The 20,882-nt window shown below is 42.6% G+C and overlaps 3 protein-coding genes across 12 annotated transcripts; 2 read left to right on the top strand and 1 right to left on the bottom strand.

The window, feature by feature from the left end:
- Window positions 1-94: 94 nt before the first annotated feature.
- PHOSPHO2 (phosphatase, orphan 2) lies at window positions 95-10,186 on the top strand. Of its 9 annotated transcripts, XM_036387268.2 has the most exons (5): window positions 95-172; window positions 5,157-5,288; window positions 6,265-6,418; window positions 7,750-7,929; window positions 8,869-10,186. In XM_036387268.2, the coding sequence occupies exons 4-5, from the start codon at window positions 7,845-7,847 to the stop codon at window positions 9,594-9,596; spliced, it is 813 nt and encodes a 270-aa protein (XP_036243161.1). In that variant the 5' UTR covers window positions 95-172; window positions 5,157-5,288; window positions 6,265-6,418; window positions 7,750-7,844; the 3' UTR covers window positions 9,597-10,186. The 9 variants fall into 9 exon arrangements, with proteins under 9 accessions (XP_036243161.1, XP_054371336.1, XP_054371335.1 ...); XM_054515361.1 differs by lacking the exon at window positions 6,265-6,418 and having other exon boundaries at window positions 5,157-5,199; window positions 7,810-7,929; window positions 8,914-10,186; XM_054515360.1 differs by lacking the exon at window positions 6,265-6,418 and having other exon boundaries at window positions 5,157-5,199; window positions 7,810-7,929.
- On the bottom strand, window positions 1,517-8,152 carry CFAP210 (cilia and flagella associated protein 210). Its single transcript, XM_036386691.2, has 9 exons — window positions 8,105-8,152; window positions 6,799-7,010; window positions 6,383-6,556; window positions 6,092-6,288; window positions 5,028-5,184; window positions 3,902-4,041; window positions 2,901-3,093; window positions 2,414-2,578; window positions 1,517-1,919 (listed from the first exon to the last, which is right to left on the bottom strand). Exons 1-9 carry the CDS (start codon window positions 8,145-8,147, stop codon window positions 1,710-1,712), a joined length of 1,491 nt encoding a protein of 496 aa, XP_036242584.2. The 5' UTR covers window positions 8,148-8,152; the 3' UTR covers window positions 1,517-1,709.
- A 3,962-nt stretch (window positions 10,187-14,148) lies between the features above and the next one.
- On the top strand, window positions 14,149-20,866 carry KLHL23 (kelch like family member 23). 2 transcript variants are annotated; one of them, XR_004980567.1, is made up of 4 exons: window positions 14,149-15,474; window positions 17,095-17,247; window positions 17,761-18,787; window positions 18,874-20,866. XR_004980567.1 is itself a non-coding variant. In XM_036387260.1 (3 exons), the coding sequence occupies exons 1-3, from the start codon at window positions 14,262-14,264 to the stop codon at window positions 18,069-18,071; spliced, it is 1,677 nt and encodes a 558-aa protein (XP_036243153.1). In that variant the 5' UTR covers window positions 14,149-14,261; the 3' UTR covers window positions 18,072-20,866. The 2 variants fall into 2 exon arrangements, 1 of the variants encoding a protein (XP_036243153.1); XM_036387260.1 differs by having other exon boundaries at window positions 17,761-20,866.
- The last annotated feature ends 16 nt before the right edge of the window (window positions 20,867-20,882 follow it).

Raw genomic sequence — 20,882 nt, 5'->3', positions numbered from 1 at the left:
CCCGCCCAGCCCCGCCCCGGGGAGCTGCGGGCGGGCAGCGGCCGGTCCGTCACACACGGAGGGAGGGGAGGGGAGGGGCGAGGAGGAAGCCGTCCCCCAGCCCCGGAGGCCGGACCCTTCTCCAAAGCCGGTTCCGAACATCTCGTTTCTCTGCGGAGCGTCCGTACCGTAGGTAAGAGGCTGAAATGGCCCCTCCGCCTCTGTCCTTCTGCTCCCGCCGGTTCGCCGGGGCGTTCGGCCGGGCTCCGTGCGCCGCCGCGCCTCACAAGAACCTTCGCCCGGCCAGGCCTGCCTGTTGCCGGGGCCCGGAGCCCTTGGCGGCTCTGGGAGCTGGATGAGGAGGTCGGGCCTCCTTCTCCTTCCAGGGATTCACTCCTTGCCTTGCCTGGGAGACTTCTCGAGGAGGTGAGTGCTGCCCCCGGGAAGGACAGCACCGCCCTTACACCCAGGTTTGCACAGTGTAGGGAGGTAAAGCCAGTTCGGCTTGGCCCTCAGCTCCCTAGAAGTACCTTGCCTCCAGGGTAGGCTCGCATCTTCCTCGAAGCCCTGTGCTTTTTCCAAGGCCTGGCTGCTTTCGGCAGCTAGGCCAAGGAACTTGAGGACACAGCAAAGACCTACGTTCAAAACTAAAATATTGGCAAGTGTCCTTTCTGGATTTTTTTTGGATGTATTATTTTCTGGTCTGGCCAGCAGAGACTGGCAGCTGTGGGGTGCAGCAAAGCAAAGCTTCAGGTTTCTTGGACTTTGCTTCCAGTGAACACCAGGCTAGTGGGATACCCTGTTTAAAGGCCAGGGTGCTGGTGGAGGAAGTCATTTCAGGAATCCCTAATTTCCAAGGCAAGGAAATGAAAGAAACGTAAGCTTAAGGAGGGAAATGTATCTGTGACTTGGGTGTTGGTGAGTAAAATTGCTGAGGAATCTGAGAGACAATTTTAGATCACATCTATTTACCTATTAAATAGATCACATCTATTTACAGCCTGAATTGCTGTTAGTCTTTTTGAAGGAACAGCCCAACTATGTTGCCTCTTGTTGATGTGCTGATTTTGTAGGCCCTATTTACAGCTGTATTGGGACCTATTTGTCTCTTTGGTGACTTTTTAAGGGCTGGAATCAATTTACATTAACATTTTCATGTAATAAAACTGATTTATAGCATGACATTTGTTTTTCAGACATAGGTGCAAAATACTACCAAAACTGCACACCCTAACTGTTCTAACTTTCACATAAGTTCTCTTTTTTTGGTCCCCTGTAGTTGTAACCTGGGACAGTGAATTTTTAGATCAATGAATATTAAAAATATAACAGAAGTAGTGAACTTTTGGCTGGAATGGCTTACAGTGACAATTATATAATATGAATTCCTGTCTCAAGTTTAATAAACTAACATTCATGAAATAGGCTGGGGATGTTTGAATATAACCAGTTATATGGCAATCTTTTATTTTTTCAAATGGAAGTCTAGATTCATGGTATATATTTTATATAAATAATTTACAGTTAACTCTGCCTGTATGGTTGAAAAACATATTTATTTAACTTGAAAATGGCTTCTGCCTTTCCTTGGTGGACAGTTTAAAAAACTTTCTTAAACAAAAACATTGCTTCATTTTTTTGTTTCTTGAGCAGCACTACAGTTACAACAAGGTAACTGGGTCCCAACATAGAATTATATGTTTGGAAACTAGTATTTATTTCTTCTTCTCTCAGAAAAACGGCCTATGTCCAAGTCCTCTTCCATTTTCACATGCTTTGAGAAGAGGATAAAGATGATGTGTCGTCTTGGATTCTGTTTCAATTAATTCCTTTGCATATTTCTGAAACTCTTGCTCTTTATAAAGTGCAATAGCCTCTCTCTGAGCATTGTAGTCCAAGTCTGCTTGCTTTTCCTGCTCTTTTCTTGCCTGCTTTTCAGCCTGATGAGAAAAGGGAATAACAAAGCTTAGTACTTTGTTCTCAACATCACCATCCTGTAGAGCTGAGAGAGGGTAAAAGCTTACAGAAGGTCTGTGGCATCCTTAGCTGAAACTTGGCACTTATCATCCCTCCCCACTTCTCTCTCCTGCCTTATCTCCCCAGAAAGGGTACATTGAATAGCTGAGTGAACATCAGCATTAGCTGCTGCTCTTTGGTGACCTGCCCAGAAGATACAAGAGGACAGCAGTGCATGGTTGAAAAAATGTCCTCATGGGACAGGACAGGATGTGATCTGTCCTTGCAAACCACCCTTGATTTGCACCAATGCTCTGAGGAGGCTGGTCTCCAACACCAGCATATGCCAAGCACATGTGATTAAAAACAACCCAACAAACAATAAAATCCAAACAAAACAGCAAACTTCTTCTCTTTCTCTCAGCAGGAACTAGTGTATTGGTTTAGGTGCAAGCTTTTTCTGAAGCTTTCTATTTACCATTTGCTGGAGCTGAATTTTCTGTACTTCTCTGTTTGCCTCATCTCGTCCATGTTTTTTTTTGTTTTCCATTTCAAGGTGGATGCGGGCTTTTTCCATTAACCTATCACGTTCTTTTTCAGCCTCTTCTTTCTCCTGTCTCTCCTTTTCCTCTTTCAACTTCATCTGTAGTTCACAAAACACACAGGAGTTAACCAAGGAGCTGGCCTGCTAAGCTGGAAGTTGTATCTCCGTGCAGAAGCAGCCCTGAATCAGCGCTCCGATCAGCACGGCCACTGTGGCTGGCCAGTGTCCAAGCCCAGGGTTTTCAGCAGCCCTGGCAGAGGTGTGCCCAACACAGAAGGGGGAAAGGGAGAGGGGACTCCAGGAAAGGTGGCAGCAGACTTGCTGAAACCTGCTGATGCTTGGCACCAGAGTCACCTGCTGTGGTCTGGGCCAGGCTCCTCAGCTGGGATAAGCAAAAGTAAGATCAGCCCAAGTTTCTTACCACAGTGGCTCTGTGTTCAGCAATAGATTCAAGGGCAGCCTTTTGTTTTGCTTCTTTCTCTTTGCGTTTTTTTTCTTCTTCAGCTTCTATTCTTGCAGCATCTCTAGCCAGTCGACCATCTTCCTTCCTTAATGCCTCACTCATTTGTTCAGCTAATTGACTAATGATTTTGTCCCGTTGTTCCTGTACTTGTCTGCAGAAGAACATGAGCTTCCATAACATACCAGGGCAACACATCTGGGTCTACCTGAAGCTACCAAACTCAGCAATTCTGGCTCTAGAGCTCTCTCCTCTTGAACACACAGGCTGGCCCACCCACCCAACTCGTGATCTTCTTCTCTTCCTCCTGTTTGGTTTATTTTTATATTATCTGCTTTAGCAAATAAATGTTCCCAGTGTTCTTGTATCACTGGTTTCTGTTCAGTAATGAGCTGGATCACTCAGTAAGGATTCCAGCAAGCATCTTGCCATCAGGAGGGGAATGCTGGCCAGAAGCAGGAAGGGAAGAAAACTCTTAGATGGACTCAGTGGTATCGTCACGTGGTACCCTTAATGCTAAACTGATAAAATATCTCCCCTTAAGAAAATGATGCTGTTAATTAATATTTGGGCCTTGTTGAGAAGTCAAATAATTTTTCTTGAGCTGACTCAGAGAAATATAGCTTATACTCAAAAATATTTTCATCAAGGATCTTAATTGTCTTAATTGTTGAGGAGGTGGAGATTTGGCAGGCCATATGAAAATCACTCTTCACAATACACTGGTGCAAAGCTTTGCACTTTCATAAGCCTCTGTACTTTGAAAGGTGAGATTGCTCCTAAGGAACCTGTGAAAAAATTTCCTTTTTCTCATGAATTCCCTGTTCTCTCTATGAGTAGAATTTAGAATAATGTGTTAGAATAACTGTTGATTGTGTTACATCATTAGTCTAAATGATCTGAAAACAACTACAGTATAATTTTTAGATCATTTATGATTTATACTCTAGCATTGCACCTACCTACGCATTTCAGCTTCTTTCTTTTTTCTTATCCGGGCAATAATTTCCTTTGCTTTGAAATGAGCTTTGATCCGCTCATCTTCTTCCATTTGGTTTTGTTCCTCTATTGCTTTGATTATTTTCTGGTCATTTACATACGCCTGTATGGGCAAAATGGTCCTGATGTAACAGATGATGTTTGGAATATCTGCACCTTGGGTAGCAGCTTATAGGAATCACTCCCTATTCCCCCTCCTCAAGTTTCTTTCAAAAACAGAAGAGAGAAAAGGGATCCTCAGAAAGGAGAGAGAAGACAAGAAAAGAATACTTCCACTTACTTCTGCCTCCCTATTCAAACATGCATCAAGAGGAGGCAGTCAATGTGAGGGTTGAGCATCAAACAGATTGAGCATCAAACAGCTGCTTCTCACACAAACAAATTGCTGTGCAATGCAGAGAGCGTTGTCCATGCTCCCACTGACACACATGGGCCAGGGGGATGGTCCAACCACCACCCACACAGATCATTCTGCTCCTGGCCCCACCTCATCCAAAACTACCCCTGTCTAAGAGCTTAATCCAAAGCACAACAGAAGAGGAGTTTTCTATAGTTTTATGTAAAAAAACAACTGTCCTTTGCATGCTGGCCAGAACTGCTGTGAGGCAGTTCTTGTTTGTACCTTAGTAGCATGCCTTTAAAGAAGAAATGAGATGGCAGCAAGTCTTGACTAAATCACTAAACCTCTGCAATCATAAATATTGACTCAAATTAAAAAGATACATTCAGTGTCTGTCTATTTCCTCTTTCTAACAAAGAATAATGGGCTTAAAAACAGCAGGAATGTGAAACTTAAATCCAGTTCTCAAGTCAAGGAGATATTCCTTGATGTCTACAGCCAAATCTTTAACCATAGACCAGTTAAAGCATCTTCAGACAACAGTAGGGAGGGGCCTCCAAGAGGTCTTTCTCAAAAGCACAGAGGAAAGACATGGCCTGCAACTGGCAGGGTAGCCATTTGATCCCAGGCTCCTAAAGCTGTCAGCAAAGACCCTGTTGCCAGTAGATCCCTTTATTTGTGGGCTGAGTCCAACCATCACAGCCAAGGTGAAATGCACATCTTGAACTGTCTGTTTTCCTGCTACTTACATGATACAGCTTCCGGCGTGCAAGTTTTTCCTCGTGTTCCTTTTCTTTTTTTCTCTGAGTTTCCAGTTGGTACAGTTGGATTGATCTCTGTATTTCTTCCTCTTCTCTTTTTTTTTCCTCTTTGGCCAGATCTGCTAGATGCTCACGCTCCTTTATTCTGAATCAGACAAAGGTGAATAAATTGTCTAGGAACTGCATGAAGTAATGAACTGCACAACCATAGGTACCTTGCAGTGAAAAATGTGATACTCTGAGTTGAAGGTAGGTAGAATATCAGAGGTGAATAACAGCATGATTGTTTGTAATGGTAACCCTGGTCAGAAATGAGCTGCATGGTATGCTCACAGTTTGCAGTGTCGTGGTGAGAAGCTTTAGCTGGATGACTCCTTAGCACCACTGCATTGGTAATGCTCTGGCCTATATCTGCAGCATCCTTGGAGAACAAGATTTCCCCAGTATGACCCACCATACCTGTGTTTCTTCTGGGCATGCGGGCAGCAGCTTAAACTGGTAATGTTCTGTACTAAGTTCTGCAAGGATCTATGTGTTGTGCCTGGAATATGTAAGACCAGACTTTGAACCCTTTCTCTGCCTTGGGAAATTCGATTCCTTTCATCAGATCTCCATGGCCAGTCCTATAAATACCACTGGGGACCACTCCATAAGATCTACAGAAAACCTGAGAGAAGGAATAGAAATGACAGTAATGCCTTCTCTTGTTGTGCAGTCTGGAAGCTCATTATGGGTAAATGGAAAATCTAATTTAAACTTTTCCTTGTCTGGAACAAAAACTGAGTAAAGTACACTTAAATTTCATTAACAACATTTGAACAGTGATTTGACTGAAACCTGCTGATGCTTCCAAGAGGCAATTTTGCATACAGACTGTTGGCAACTAAAAATGCATGTAGCTTTTCCCTTTTGGGCAAGATCTTCTGTGATCTTCTTTTAAAAGAATGGCATTTGTGAAACTATTAGCAAGTTTTTGTAAAAACCTCATAGAATGTATTTTGAGAAGAGTTTAAGTAAATAATGAAGTAGGGTTGCTTTTAATTATTACTTACTGTTGTAACTGATCTTTGCATAGTGCCTGTTTATTCATATAATGCTGATGTGCTTTTTCTTGCTCACTGAGAATGTATTCTTTAAATCGACGTTGCTCTTCTTCATAGTCCTTCTTTTTGCTATCAACTAATCTTGACTTTAGAAATTCAACTTGGGCATCTCTTTCTTTTAGGACCTTAGTAAGTAGAAGTGCACTCTGCAAGAGAACATTTAAAGTCATTTTTATGTTCAGAAGCCTTTAGAGACATTCAGTACAATTGCAATGTAAAATATATGAGTTGTCAACAGACATGGAACTGTCTCATTCTGTCATCCTGATAACATAGGTAGGTTTTTGCACGATCAATAACCTCCTTCCGTTTTGCCGCTTGGAACTTTGCTTCTTCCAAATCAAGTAACTTTCTTTCTTCCTCTTCCTTTTCTTCACGTAATTTTTTGGCTTGAAGTTTCTGTTTTATCAGGTTCTACAGTGCAGACAAAATTAAAAATCACACTTAAATTTTGTATTGGTTTTTTACTTTGCATTTTAGCTTTAGGTAAAAAAATACAAATGTTTAAGTTAGATGTTAAACATATTTAAATGGCATTTAGCTGAAATACATATTCAAAAGCAAATGTTAAACAAAGGGAGTATAGCTAGAAATGTTACGATGTGTGGTTTTGTATATACAAAAGCAACTTGTGTACAAATGTATCTTGTTCTTACCAGAGTGGCATTGCGCGGGTCTTCTTTTCCAGCAGCTTTGGAGTCCAAGTCCACTTCTTCCTGTTCTTTTTTCTCATCAATGTGTGGTGCTTCTCTAATGCTGCCTTGAATCCTTTCCCATTGTGCTTTTGGCAATACAATGACCTGACGAAGATCTCTTTCTTTTCGAAGGAAATACTCATCTAGAATATTCTTTTCTTTCCAATGATGTGCTGTGCAGAGGGAAGATAAAATATGAAGGTTACTTAACCAGAAAATCCAATAATCAAATGTGTATCAGAATTTGAATGCTGGCATGGTAATAATACTAAGGTATCCTTAGTATTACTTAGTCCCCCATCCCCAAACCCCAGAGCTAAGACAGGGTATCTGTATCTGTAGTCTGCCTACGAGCAGTGCATGTACTTGGACAGGCACTGACTGCCTGGACTTTGTACTGCCAAGTACTGCCCTTGCCTGTTTGTGTGTCTGTGTGGGCTTGGCTTGTAGTAACACGCTTCCCTGGCAATACTTGGGCATGATTCTTAGAACAGCAGGGAGCAGAGACCATTCCCAATATGAAAAGAGGAATATTGTTAAATTCATTCTGCTGGCTGGATGAGGCAGCAGTTTGAGCACAGACTGTGCCTTACTTCCATGTCCTGCATGCTCATCATATTTACTGAAATAGTTCTGTTGTAGATCAGTTTTTGATTTGTTGGCAAGACTAGGATTTCTTTGTTGCATTAGGCTCACATACACGTGTGAAGGCGTAAATGCAGCTTTTCTATTTGATGTCTAGGTTTTGTGAAAAGCTCTTTCAAGTGTCACCACCCGTTTTGAAGGGAGTGGCAATCTGTACAGGCTGGCGTTCTGTAGAAATTGTGTGATTTGAGCAGACTAACAGGCCATGCCTGAAAGGTAAGGAGGCTTTCTCTTAGAGTGACACCGGTGTCAAACTCTGTTTTCCAGATGCCGTTGCCGATCAGTCTCCCGACAGGGATGGGACCTGATCCTCTCCCTCTGTCCTAGGTGAAGACAGCCTCAGCAGAAGTAAAGGCGCACTGATGCGCCTGCAGGCAGGACTCTGCCAGCCCCTCCATCTTCCCCAGCCGCTGCCCCTGGAGGTTACTGGACCTGCGCTGCGTTCAGGTCAGTTCTCTCCACTCCGTTCCTAGGGAGAAACAGCCCCTCTTGCCGTCTGCAGCCGGGGGAGCTTTGATGAGAGTCCCGCTGGGCACCCCTCCAGCCTCCCGGAGCCGTGCGGCCGCGGGCTCGCCACTGCCCTCCCGCCGGGTCCCGCTGCCCGCGGGGGCAGCCCACTCACGGGCGCCGCGCCGCCGCCGCCGCCCCGCCGTAGCCGCCGCCATCTTCCCGGGCCGCGGCGCCGTTGCCGGGCGACCGGCGGCGCGCGGTCACGTGACGGCGCGCGGGGGGCGGGGCCCCGCCGGCCGGCGCTGCCCCTTCCCCTCACGGGCCGGGCCGCGGCCCCGGGCGCTGTTCCAGCGGCTGCGGCCCCGCCCGCCAGGCTGCTCTGCCGGCTGCGGGGCCCGGGCAGGGCTGACCCGCCCGGGAGGGGCCGGCAGGTTCCGCTCCGCTAACGGCTGCATTTCGTCTCGTTGGCTGCCTTGATTTAGCGCGGCCTCGTTGAAGGTTCGAACCCGTTCCGTCTGTTTGAACAGACGGTGATCGTTTCCTTTTGAAACACCTATTGAGGCGTTTTGCCAGGAGAATCCCTGTTCGGTTGCATTGGCGAGTGCTGATGGAGAAATTAGTGTCTGCTCAAACTGATGGTATGTGAATACAGGAAGATTGGTGCTGTGTTAGCAAGTATTAGTAAGCATGAGTTAGATACTCTCACAGTTACTATTTTAAACAGAAGTTGGACACTGAACTTTGGCATTTACAAATTGCATTTTTAGCTACAGCACAACTTCCCGTCATGGTAGTGGCCATAAATAGTTTATTTTGTTCCAATATTTTCTTCCAGAATTTTTCTCTTCTGAACACAACGTCAGGGTAGAAATATAGTACTTCTGTTTATATAAATAATTTTCTTATTTGTTTGTTTTGGAAACTATTTTCTCACAGCTATGAAATTTCTGTTGGTTTTTGATTTTGACCATACAATCATAGATGAAAATAGTGACACCTGGATTGTGAAATGTGCTCCTGAAAGAAAACTTCCTAATGGATTAAGAAACTCTTACCAACCAGGACATTGGACAGAATATATGGGCAGAGTCTTCGTCTACTTGGGAGACAATGGTGTCAAAGAAGATGAGATGAAAAGAACTATGACAACAATTCCTTTCACTGCGGGAATGATAGATCTTCTGGGATTTATTGGCGAGAACAAGGAGTTGTTTGATTGTATAATTGTTTCAGATTCTAATACAGTATTTATTGACTGGATTTTGAAAGCTGCTGACTTCCATAAAGTGTTTGATGAAGTGTTTACAAACCCTGCAGCATTCAGCAGTACTGGCTATCTTACTGTACAGCACTTCCATGCTCACCATTGTGCAAAGTGCCCTAAAAACCTTTGCAAAAGGAAAGTTTTAAAAGAATTTCTAGATAAACAGTTGGAGAGAGGAGTGAGTTATACACAAATTATATATATAGGTGATGGTGGGAATGACTTATGTCCAGTAATGTTTTTGAAGAAGAATGATATTGCTATGCCCAGGCAGGGGTATACCTTGGAGAAAAGGATTTCTCAACTGGCCCAAAGTCTCAGTCCTGTACAGTGTTCTGTTCTGGTTTGGTCATCTGCAATCGACATTATGTCTTACCTGAAATTACTTATAAAGGAATGATTCAAATGATAAAAGGAAACTGATGCAGTTGCATTTTAGCTTATTGGGAGAGAAAAACTACATGTGTATAAAAGCTCAAAATTGTAAAATTGGACTATTTTCTGAAATTATGGGGTTTTTAACCACAACATAAAACTGTTTATGTTCAATCCTGGTGATAATGGGAAAGTGCAGTAAAAAAGGCCTTCTAACACAGTACAGATTCCAACATAAGTGGAGAAGGGGTGTTGGGACAGGACTTGTCATTAGTTTTTATTTATTCCCTCCCCTCCAACCCTTTACAAGTATATAGCTGATATATATACTTGCAATCCCACACACTTAGGGGAAGGAGTAGGATTCCTGTTCAAAAGAATGAAATTCTTTATTAGAAAACATTAGGTGCCAGGAGCATGGTTCTAGACCCGTTGGCTTTTATGCTTCTCTGATCTCATGGCAAATTATTTGCTTGTAATCTTGTTTAATCCAAAGATGCACTTATATTTTCAATCGATTATTTTACCGAACAAAATTACTTTTTAATACTTTGTATTATCTTGTATTGTAAAGACAATAAAAGTTGCTGTCACTGACAAATGCAACACAACTAATTTGTGTCATGTATTCTGCTGGTCTGTGTTTCATCAGGCATGGAGAGAGTAGACACAAGTGTAGGTGTCAGCCTTTGGCCGGTCAGACCCTTTCTCCTCTGGAAAGCTGTAATGATGTTGCTTTTTTGTTTAAAGAAAAGTCTTTCTCCCATTCTGACTACTGCCCTGACAGTGTGCTACTGGCACTCTGTACAGAGCTGGCACTGCTTTGATCTTCCATGCTGGCAGCTCTGAGTCAGCCAGGTGCCTTTTTTTCCTCCTTGGTTGCTGCTGCAGTGCACAGGCTCACAGAATGGAACATACATATGCGTGTATACACTGATTTTACCTATTCATTCTCATTTATATCTACAGCACAATCTCTAACAGTCTGGAAGGAAGCATCAATGTCCATTTTAACTTTTAAACAGATTGTTCTGTCTAAGTAGTTCTAAAGAATTCTTTGTGACTGTGCAGTCTTTCTCTTTACCACTGACAGTGAGATAAGCCCCAAGTGTTGGTGCACATAAAGGTACTAAAACTAAGTCTCATTAAAGTTAAATCATGTGTTTTCCTGCCAAATGATTTTATTCTCATATCTCAGAAAAGGTTCAAAATGCTGATGTAGTCTGCTATTAAACTGAGGTCATATTTAGCTTAAGTGCTTTAATAATTGAGAGATTAGGCCAACTTTCACAGTACCTCAGTTGCAGATGTCTGAGGAGTAGCTCAGCAGCCTGCAGTTGCTGTATCTGTCTTCTTTTGTTTTCTGTGCAATGTTATTCTCATTTTCTTTTCAACATTTCATGATATCACTACCTTCTTTTTCCTTAATTGAAGATTTTTGAGTGGTCTTTCCTGTTTTCAGGCTGCTGGTTTACATTAATTTCCCTTTTGCACTTCTTTCCTTGCCTCACCTATTTTATTGTATTGTAGAAGGTTGCTTTGAACACTCTGTTGCCTAAGATGTCCAAAGTAATATACTTCAGTTCTCAGGAGCCTGGCTTTAGTGATGGATATTTGGTAAGTGTCTGAGATGTTCATATTTGGGATCTTGGCCTATTGTTTTACTCAAGGGCACAAAGACATCTAAGGACTGGTGGGTCTCAGGCTGTGGCAGGTTTAAGTTGTCTGGTTTACAGGTCATACAAAAGAATGATAATATATGAAATTGCCCTGTTGCAACAGGGCAATTTCATATATTACTTGGGCTTTTAAGTTGTTGTCATTTTTTGACCCCAGCTGGCAACTAAGTGCACTCCAATCCCTCACTGAGTGAGGAGGAGAATTGGGGAAAAAAATTAAACCTCATGAGTTGAGATGAGAACAATTTAATAATTGAAACAAAATAAAATATAGCAGTACTAAATTACTATAATTGTAATGAAAAGGAGAAAGAAAGGAATGAAGTGATGTATCATGCACTGCTCCCCACCCTGTGATGGATGCCCAGCCCACCCCCGAGCAGTGATGGGCCCCTCCCAGCCGACTCCCTCAGTTTCTGTGCTGGGTGTGCCCTCCGTGCTGTGGAACATCCCTTTGGCCTGGCCAGGTCAGCTGTCCTGGCCATGCTCCCCCCAGCTCCTTGTGGAGCTTCTCACTGACAGGGCATGGGACACTGAAAAGTCCTTGACTCTGGGTAAACACCACTTAGCAACAACCAAAACAGCAGTGTGTTATCAACATGATTGCCATGGTAAATTCAAAACAGCACTAACCAGCGACTAAGAAGGAAATTAACTCTATTCCAGCCAAAACCAGGATAGTTGTATGTTTCCTTAATTCTAGATGTGCTGCTGAATGTTCCAGATTCTGTGCTGGTCTCGTCTGTGTTTTTCAGAACTTGGTTATGGACTAGCTTGCTTTCAGTTTGTCCACAGATCTTGGTTACAGCTTGCTTAAAAACAAACAAAAAGTAGTATAGCAATAATTACTCAGCTTTTTCTTCCATTTACACTAACTATTGTTGTTTTAGCCTTAAGGGACCTACCTTGTAATTTGCTGTGAGAGTGAGATATTGGGTGAGAAATTGTTCTTCTTCATCCTCAAAAAAGGATTTTTCTGTGGCTTTGATTAAAGTGCTGAAGCAGGAGTTGAGAGTAAATTATGCAGAGTACTTGAAATATTAGCAATTATGTTCTAATCACTTTAAGTAGAGGATAGAGCTGACGATATTTGCCAGCCAAAGTGCATGTTGGAGACAGAAGAAATTTTTGAGTTCCAGTAGGCAGACCATTAAGCTATTAATTAGGTCTTGTTTGGGTTTTTTTCCCCACTTAATAGAAGTGAGGATTTTTCTGAAGCACCACAATTACCAAAATTTTCCACGTTTGGTTACAATGGAGGGGAGATGAGTATCTCCAGAGAGTGAAGCTGGTTGAAGCTGAGAGCCCAGCCAAAAAAAAGGGAAAAGCTCCTTGAAGGGATGTTCAGTACTAAGTGTTGCTGATCTCCTGACTTGCTGTCTGGGAAGCAGATGACTTAGGGAAAAATGTTATGAAAAAAAATGCATAACAAAAGTCATATCTGTATGGGAAAGGTTCTGTATGGTAGCAGGCGTGCTGTCATACACCATGACTGTGCGAGTACTTAGCCTTAGAATCGTGTGCTAGTGCAATAGCCGAGACTTCAAAGAAGTTCCTGCTTGTCCATAGGAAGCTGATGAAATGGAAAATGCAACCAAAACAAAGCTGTTGACACGGGGATGTATAAATACTTTGGGCTGCACAAGAGAATTTTCTGGCTAAAGAAATGGAGTAATGTAGCTGAGGGACGGGCCCCTGTCAGACAGCAGAGCTGTTGTAATTACTGAGTTACACTACAAACTCCAATTCTCTGGGCTAACAATGCATCCAGAGGGGTTGAAAAAAAGGAAGGCGTAGATGTATGTAGGTGTGGGGAAATTTTGGTATTGTGGGGTTTTTTGTTTGTTTAGATCATTTTGTCTCATGTTACTGACCCTTTGAATCCTGGTGCAGGGCTAGCATGGGAGGAAGGATGGCAGAGGAGTACAACCATTTACACTTTCCTGTTTGGATTTCCTTAGTTCATACTTCTGCTTTGTGGCAGAAATACCACCAGTAATTAAAAGAAAAATATTATGCTTTTTCATCTGTGTTGAGTGGGAATTATCAAAATTTCTCCTTTTGGGTATTGCTGGCACTTATAATAATAATATTTGCCTCCTTTTGGTTGAAGAAATTACTGGCAGTTCTTTCAATCTCCCTGCTCTGGTAGGACAGGGAGAGCCTGGCTGCTGGATGCAAAGAATCTGAACCCTGCTGGAGATGGAGAGCCCACAGCTGCTTGAACCCGGAGGATGCTGTGTTTCAAATAAAGAAAATATGTAGCTAGCAGAAAAAAAAAAAGACTTCTTAAATTGTGAATCACATTTTCAGGAGTTTTAAAAGCCAATATAGCCTTCTTCCTGAAAAATTTACTTATAGTTGGAATCTGTTTGTGGGCATCATTTATTACTGTCCTTTGCACCCTGCCAGATTCAGGAGTTTGGGGAGAGCTGTGGCTGCTCCCTTTCGGCACCTGCTCTCCGGTAATGGGGGAGCCCTTGGAGCTTGCTGCTCTTCGCAGTATCGCTCCTCCAAGCGCCCTGGGAGCGCGGGGCGCCCTGCGAGAGGCGGCTTTAGGTCGCTAACAGCGGCCGCCGAGGCCCCTCGCTTTGTTGTGTGGCTGAGTGACACCGAGCTGGTGACGCTCCCCAGGCATCTGCTCCTGTCCCTAACACGGCCGGGCCTTCTGTCACCACCGCTGACAGCCTTTAACCCCTGCCCCGGGGTGGGGAGCGCCGGGACGGAGAGGGCAGCGGCTCGGGCCGGACCTTTCGGAGGCGAGCGGGCGAGCGGGGGCCGGGCTGGGCGCCGGGGCCCGCCGGCCTGGCTGAGGGGTGCCTGGCGGGGGGGGGCGGCTGGGACACCAAAATAGGAGCTGTTTCTGCGGCCCCGCTGCTCCCTCCGGCAGCGGCCCTTCCAAAGACGGTCAGGGGCCGCCGCGGGCTGGGAGCTCCCGTGTGCCGGGCGGGTCCGCAGCCGGAGGGCGGCCGGGCTACGCGGACAAAGCGGCGGGAGCTGCGGGCGCGGCGATGGCCGCGGCCGGGCAGGAGGAGTACGCGTTCCTCTACAAGGACTCCGCGCACCCCGCCGGCTTCTTGGAGGCGTTCCGGGCGTTTTACCTGGACGGGCTGTTCACCGACATCACCCTGCAGTGCGCCTCGGGGGTCATCTTCCACTGCCACAGAGCTGCCCTGGCAGCCTGCAGCAGTTATTTTAAAGCCATGTTCACAGCCGATATGAAAGAAAAATCCAAAAATCAGATCAGCCTTCCCGGGCTCAGCCATGCAGTACTGGAAGCTCTCGTGAATTATGCATACACATCACAGATCCAGATAACAAAGAGAAATGTCCAAAGCCTACTCCAGGCTGCAGACCTGCTTCAGTTCGTGTCAGTAAAGAAAGCCTGTGAGCAGTTTCTGGTAAGGCACTTAGATACTGACAACTGCATTGGGATGCACTCCTTTGCCGAATATCACGATTGCTCGGAGCTGGAGAAAGAGTCCAGAAGGATATTGTTATGGCAGTTTGAAGAAGTGTGGAAGCAGGAAGAGTTTCTGGACATTGGCAAGGAGAAGCTCTCATATATTCTCTCCAGGGAGAATCTCAATGTTCAGAAAGAAGAGGCAGCTATTGAGGCTGTCATTAAGTGGGTGACACACAACGTGGAAGGAAGAATTGAAGACATCTGTGAAGTGCTGGGCTGCATCAAATTAGACTTAGATAATGTGTACTTAAGGTCAGCTTTAAGCCTGCAAAAAAAATGCCGACTCAATGACAGTAAGATAAGGTCACTCATATATAATGCCCTGAACCTCAATCCCAAAGGTCTTTCCAGAAGATCCACAGCAGCCATGTATGTAATTGGAGGATATTATTGGCATCCCTTATCAGAAGTGCATGTTTGGGATCCTTTAACCGATGCATGGGTCCAGGGAACAGAGATGCCAGATCACACCAGAGAGAGCTATGGGGTCACCAGTTTGGGACCAGACATATATGTAACAGGAGGTTACAGAACAGAGAGCATTGAAGCTCTTGACACCGTGTGGATATATAACAGCGAGAGAGATGAGTGGACAGAAGGCTGCCCCATGCTCGACGCCAGGTATTACCACTGCGCCGTGTCCTTGAGTGGCTGCGTTTATGCTTTGGGAGGGTACCGAAAGGGAGCTCCAGTCCAAGAAGCTGAGTTTTATGATCCTTTAATACAGAAATGGCTTCCCATTGCAAACATGATCAAAGGTAGGTAAACTTTTGTATAGGGTCTGCCTCCAATGTCAATTCTTTACTATTTGCCATTTTTAAGTGCCATGGAAACATTTAGGATTTGATCCAAAATCTAGAGAAATCCATGGGAATTTTCTGTTAATGTTGATGGGCTTTGGTTCAGGTCTTCACTAGCCAAATAACCACAACCATCCAAATGCTATACTGGGCTGTGCCATAGAACAGCGGATAGAAAAGTAAGTGGTAGTCTCAGTTTAATTTTGCCTTTTTCATGAGTAAAATTTCTGTTCAAATAAGAAAGAAATCAGAAAACTACCCAGGATAAGAGTCCAACATTGCGGTGTGATTTCAGGGTTTACCTCAGAAACCCGGGTCATCCATTCAGTACACAATCAAAGAGCAAGCTTCAATAAAGGGACTGTATTATTTTTACATATGATTTTCCATGCAGTCATTTACAAAGGTGTCATAATTTAAAACTTCTTGCATGGAGTTCCCTCCTATTTCTGTGTATCATCTGTTCAGGATTCTTTGTTTAATCTTTAGTACGAGGATAATGAAAAGCACTAATACCTGTTTCTAGCAGCCAAAGTAGTGATCTACTAAAAATGTATGAATCACAGCCTAACCAAAGGGTATTAACTCTGAGATAAGCTCTGTTGGTGTGAGCCTGGTGCTAAATAATGCCAGGGTCACTGGTTTGATCCCTGTATGTACCATTCACTTAAGAGTTGGATTTGATGATCTTTCTGGGTCCCTTCCAACTCAGACTATTCTGTGATTATTTTGTAACAGTAACAACAATACTACAGTTTAACATTTTATCATACATTTTTATAAATGAATGCAAATATTTATAATTAGATATAAAAATTTAAGTTAATGCAACATAATATTTTTCTATGTACAAGAGAATTTTTGGATGTATATGTAAAACAAAAAAAAGCAGGCCTTTACAACTTTCTCCATTGTTTGTATGTTTTCCTCAGACATTGCTACTATTTTCTTTTTATTTCCTTCGAAAGTAGAAATGCTATGCTAATCCTATGAGTTACACATTCTGTGCAGTTGTTTTGCCAGTTTTTATAAGTGTGAAACTAAGATGCTCAGACCCCCCTTTGCTTTATTTCATTTTGTTGTCCTAGAGACAGTGTTAGAATGGCTTCATTCTGTTTGTGTCCTTGTATATACAATAGCTTAATTAGTAATACCATGAGAATGACCAAAAGTATCAGAAAAGATACCCCAAGACACTGAAGAATCTCTACTCCCATTATCTTTGCTCTTGCCATCTAAGTGATTTTTTTAACAACTCTAACGTAGTGAAACAGAGAAACTAATTGCCTATTCCAAAATCAGTGAGACCATGTGACTTTACTTACTGTCTAAAAATCCTGTGAACTATTGGGTGGCCGTATTATGCGCAATATATATTGGTTACTGCAATTTTATTTAGTTATTCTTGACTTTTGCTGATATCTTCATAAATCTGTTTTATTCACATTCAGTTAAATACTTGCAAGCATATAGTGTTAATAAATATTAACAAATCATTTGAAATGGGGTTATGGATGGAAGAGGCCATGGTTATTGCATGCAGTCTGAATGCATGTTTGACTTTCACACTGTGAACAGGAGTTGGAAATGCCACTGCCTGTGTCCTGCATGAAGTCATCTATGTCGCTGGAGGTCACTATGGGTACAGGGGAAGCTGCACCTACGATAAAATCCAGAGATACCATTCAGGTAGCAATGAGTGGAGTATAGTCACCACAAGTCCACATCCAGGTAAATAATTTCTCTAACAAACATAGAGCTTGATTTGATTACTTGTACTTGGGAGTCCTTAAGCCCAGTTAGGGGTTTTTGGCATATTCCTAATTAAAAAAAGAAATGCCTCTAGGGCAGCAAGGGCTGTTTCCAAACTGTGAAAGTGGAAAGGAAGACCTTCTTCAGGTATCTGTTCTACAGAAATCACTATATAAACACTGAATTAATGAATGTCCACATTCTATTAAATAATATAACTTTCTGTAAAACCTAACTATGCATTGACATTTGGCAAAAACTATTTATATTAATTTTTAAAGGGTTTTCTCTATGTTCTACATCTGGTAACTAAGATTTTAAAGCAATTTTCACTGAGTACTAGTGCTGTAGTGTAGCAGAAAATCTTGAGGTGTCTCCTGAGCTCAATGAGGACATTCAGTTGCCCTCAGTGGTGCCCAATGTTTGTCATGTACTTGCAGTTTAAGTTAATGTTATCATGCTGAGTTGTACTGTGTTCCTTTCTTTCCAAAGAATATGGATTGTGTTCAATTACGTTACAAAACAAGATCTATTTTGTGGGTGGACAGACCACGATCACTGACTGCTATGACCCAGAGCAAAATGAGTGGAAGCAGATGGCTCACATGATGGAGAGAAGGATGGAGTGTGGCACGGTGGTCATGAACGGGTGCATCTATGTAACAGGAGGATATTCCTATTCAAAAGGAACATACCTGCAGAGCATTGAGAAGTATGACCCTGAACTGAACAAATGGGAAGCAGTAGGTAATCTTCCCAGTGCTATGCGGTCACATGGCTGTGTCTGTGTGTATAATGTGTAAGCATTTCATTTACATTTTGCTGTTACAGAAAACAGCAGATGCAGTATTCATAACAGTACTGATTACCTCATGAGGGGTTGTCTAATACAATCACTTAATGCACATTGTTAATAACTAGATATAATTTGTTCTCATTTTAAACAGCTCAGAAACATAAATGTGGTAACAAGATTTCCATATATTTTTCAGTCCAATCATTCTTTGTCATGGAAGTTCTCAAATTGGTCTAATACTTTGTACAGCAACATAGGAACTACTGTGAAAAATGGATTTGCTTTTGTTAATCACTGGATGAAACTATGACTTGGTGCTAAGATGAGTAAAGCCAAACAAAATAGGATTCTAAGGACTACTGGCCTTAAGATGAAATCTTTGTATTCTGAAGGTAGCTGTAGAAATGGATCATTGACACAAGCTAAGTGTATGCAGAGCAATATCACTGGGATAACCAGGTTATCAGATTCAGAAATGGGCATTTACAGGACGCCTCTAACTCTACCTTCAAGTGCCAAAGCAAAGAAGAGCTTAGGCTAGAATGAGGAAAGAAATGTTGGTAATAGCCCCAGAGCATGGGCCAAAAGCATGCACTAGTTTTCCTGAAGGAGAAGTAAAAGAGCATTTCTCTTTGCCAGTCTCACACTCTCTTCGACATTGCCAATGAGAAATGAAAAAAGACTCTGCAAGGCTTTGCAATGGGATCTTTGGCTGATGCACAGGTATTTGTAGTCTGGGTGTTTTTTGGGGGGAGGGCTGTTCAGAGAAAAGCCTTAATGTGTTAACTCTTTTTTTATATCAATTCAAGATATGTGCCTGTGTGGAATGGAAGGAGGAAATGAGAGAGACTGGAAAATTAACATCCACCTGAGATTCAAACTTCTCTATTTTGTATAATGCCATTTGATCTTTTCTAAACTGTGACTTGAACAAAGGTAACAACTAAAGAAACTTGTCAAAGTATGTTATGCATGAAGAAAAAACATGATATATAGGATTGATTTATTTATTATTTCTCTCAAAGCTTAATATGGGATCTTCAAATCCTGTGTAGAAAGTAGATTTTTGTAAAGTGATTTACTGACAAACAGATCACACTCTGTGGCCTGACAGTGGTGATCCAAATGAAGAAATGCTTTGGGGAACAGAGAAGGCTCTTGTAGCACTGATCCCCCAGTCCAGTTTATAAAATGACTGCAGAAAGAGCTGTTAGAGATTGGTGTGAGAGGCAGGGACAACACAGGGCTGCTGTAGGGTGTGGTGGGAACTTCCCACACCAGCACTGCTATCTGAAAAGAAATGTAGGTTTTATTGGATTTCTCATATACAAATAAAGGACTTTTCCAAGCAGTAAGCTCTGAGTTTATAATATTTGCTTGATTGTAAGCATTTTCAGCTTTTTAAAATTCTTTTGCATTTTTATGCTATTTCTGACTTGCATTTTACTGCTGGTAGCAGGTGGCACTCATCTCTGGCTTTGATGTGAAGTTCTGTGGTGTATATGTAGTTATTTTTTTTATATTTTCATATGTTGCCTCACTATGTCATAAGATTGTATGTGTTCAGTGTTTTGCTTTGTTACCCATCTCAATGAGATCTATTTAGGGATCCCATGTTTAAAGACTCTAAAGAGGGGTAGAGAATTGAACTCTGAGGCTGTTTGAAATGCGTGGGCTGAGCAGGTGAGTAAGAGATAAATTGAGTTTGTTTCTCCTGGAAATCTCCACAGTTGACAATTGCTCAAGGGCAGGTGGGGATTGAAAGGACAACATCACAAGAATATGAAAGTGATCTTTGTATTGAATGAAACCACACTGAACTCAATGTGTTTATGTAATTTTTCAGTGCAGATTATGAACCCATGAGGCTTCATGTTTGTTGAAAAACACAAGCATAAAAGAGCTGCTTGTGGCCTTGAGGTTCATTCTGGTCTGTATCCTGTCACCAACAGTCGTGAGTCAGTGAAAGCATCTAAGAACAAAGTGAGGACTAACAAAACCAAACCCCTCAGCATCCACTTGCCAACTGCTTGCAAACCAGGTGTGTGATGTTAGTGAAAGACAGTGCTGGGGATTCCAGGGCTGGGGCACCGGCACAGGAAGCTGGACTCTGCCTTGTGCCCCTGGACAACCTGCAGGCAAGCAAATGCTGCTTTTTGACCTGTGTGTTAAGTGCAAATTGGAGAAAAAGCCTTTAGTTCTCTGCTGTCAGGAAAGGGTTTGTTGGTCTGGCATAAATAAAAGTCAAAGAAATTACTGCTTGGTACTTCAGTTGAATCCTAATTTCTCAGAGATTTTCAATGCATTAGAGTAAATGGAGAGAAGGTAAGTTCAGACTAATGGTTAAATTTCAACTGGTGCTATTTTTCACAATAACCTACAATGCCCTTTTAAGTTAACTCATGTAGCACATCCCAAGAAGATGTGTTGCAACCATGTCTCGGGCACAGGCAGGAACATGAACTCAGCGGGAGGAATAGGATTCTGACCCCTGGTCAGCAGCCTACGAGGAATCTCTTGGCCATCTGTGTAGTATGTTTTTAGAAACAGTTGAACGTAAACACTGAATTATTGTGCTATTGGACCTGTACTGTGGTAGACACTGTTTTACTGTTTCACCTCTAAACTAGAAAATTAAGTAATATGGAAGTCAAATCAATTGTAAAGTCAATACTATTGCTGAAAATTTTCAGTTCTGCGATTCCCCTGTTTGTAGCATTATAGATACCCTCAGTACATCTGTAGTGTTTAAGTGAATGTTTGCAATACTTATTAAATGTGAATATACCAGTACTGTACAAATTCAAGTTGTCAGTTT

The sequence above is a fragment of the Molothrus ater genome, chromosome 7, assembly GCF_012460135.2.
Source record: "Molothrus ater isolate BHLD 08-10-18 breed brown headed cowbird chromosome 7, BPBGC_Mater_1.1, whole genome shotgun sequence".
In the NCBI taxonomy this organism is placed as follows: domain Eukaryota; kingdom Metazoa; phylum Chordata; class Aves; order Passeriformes; family Icteridae; genus Molothrus; species Molothrus ater.
This window is presented reverse-complemented; position numbering and strand designations above follow the sequence as displayed.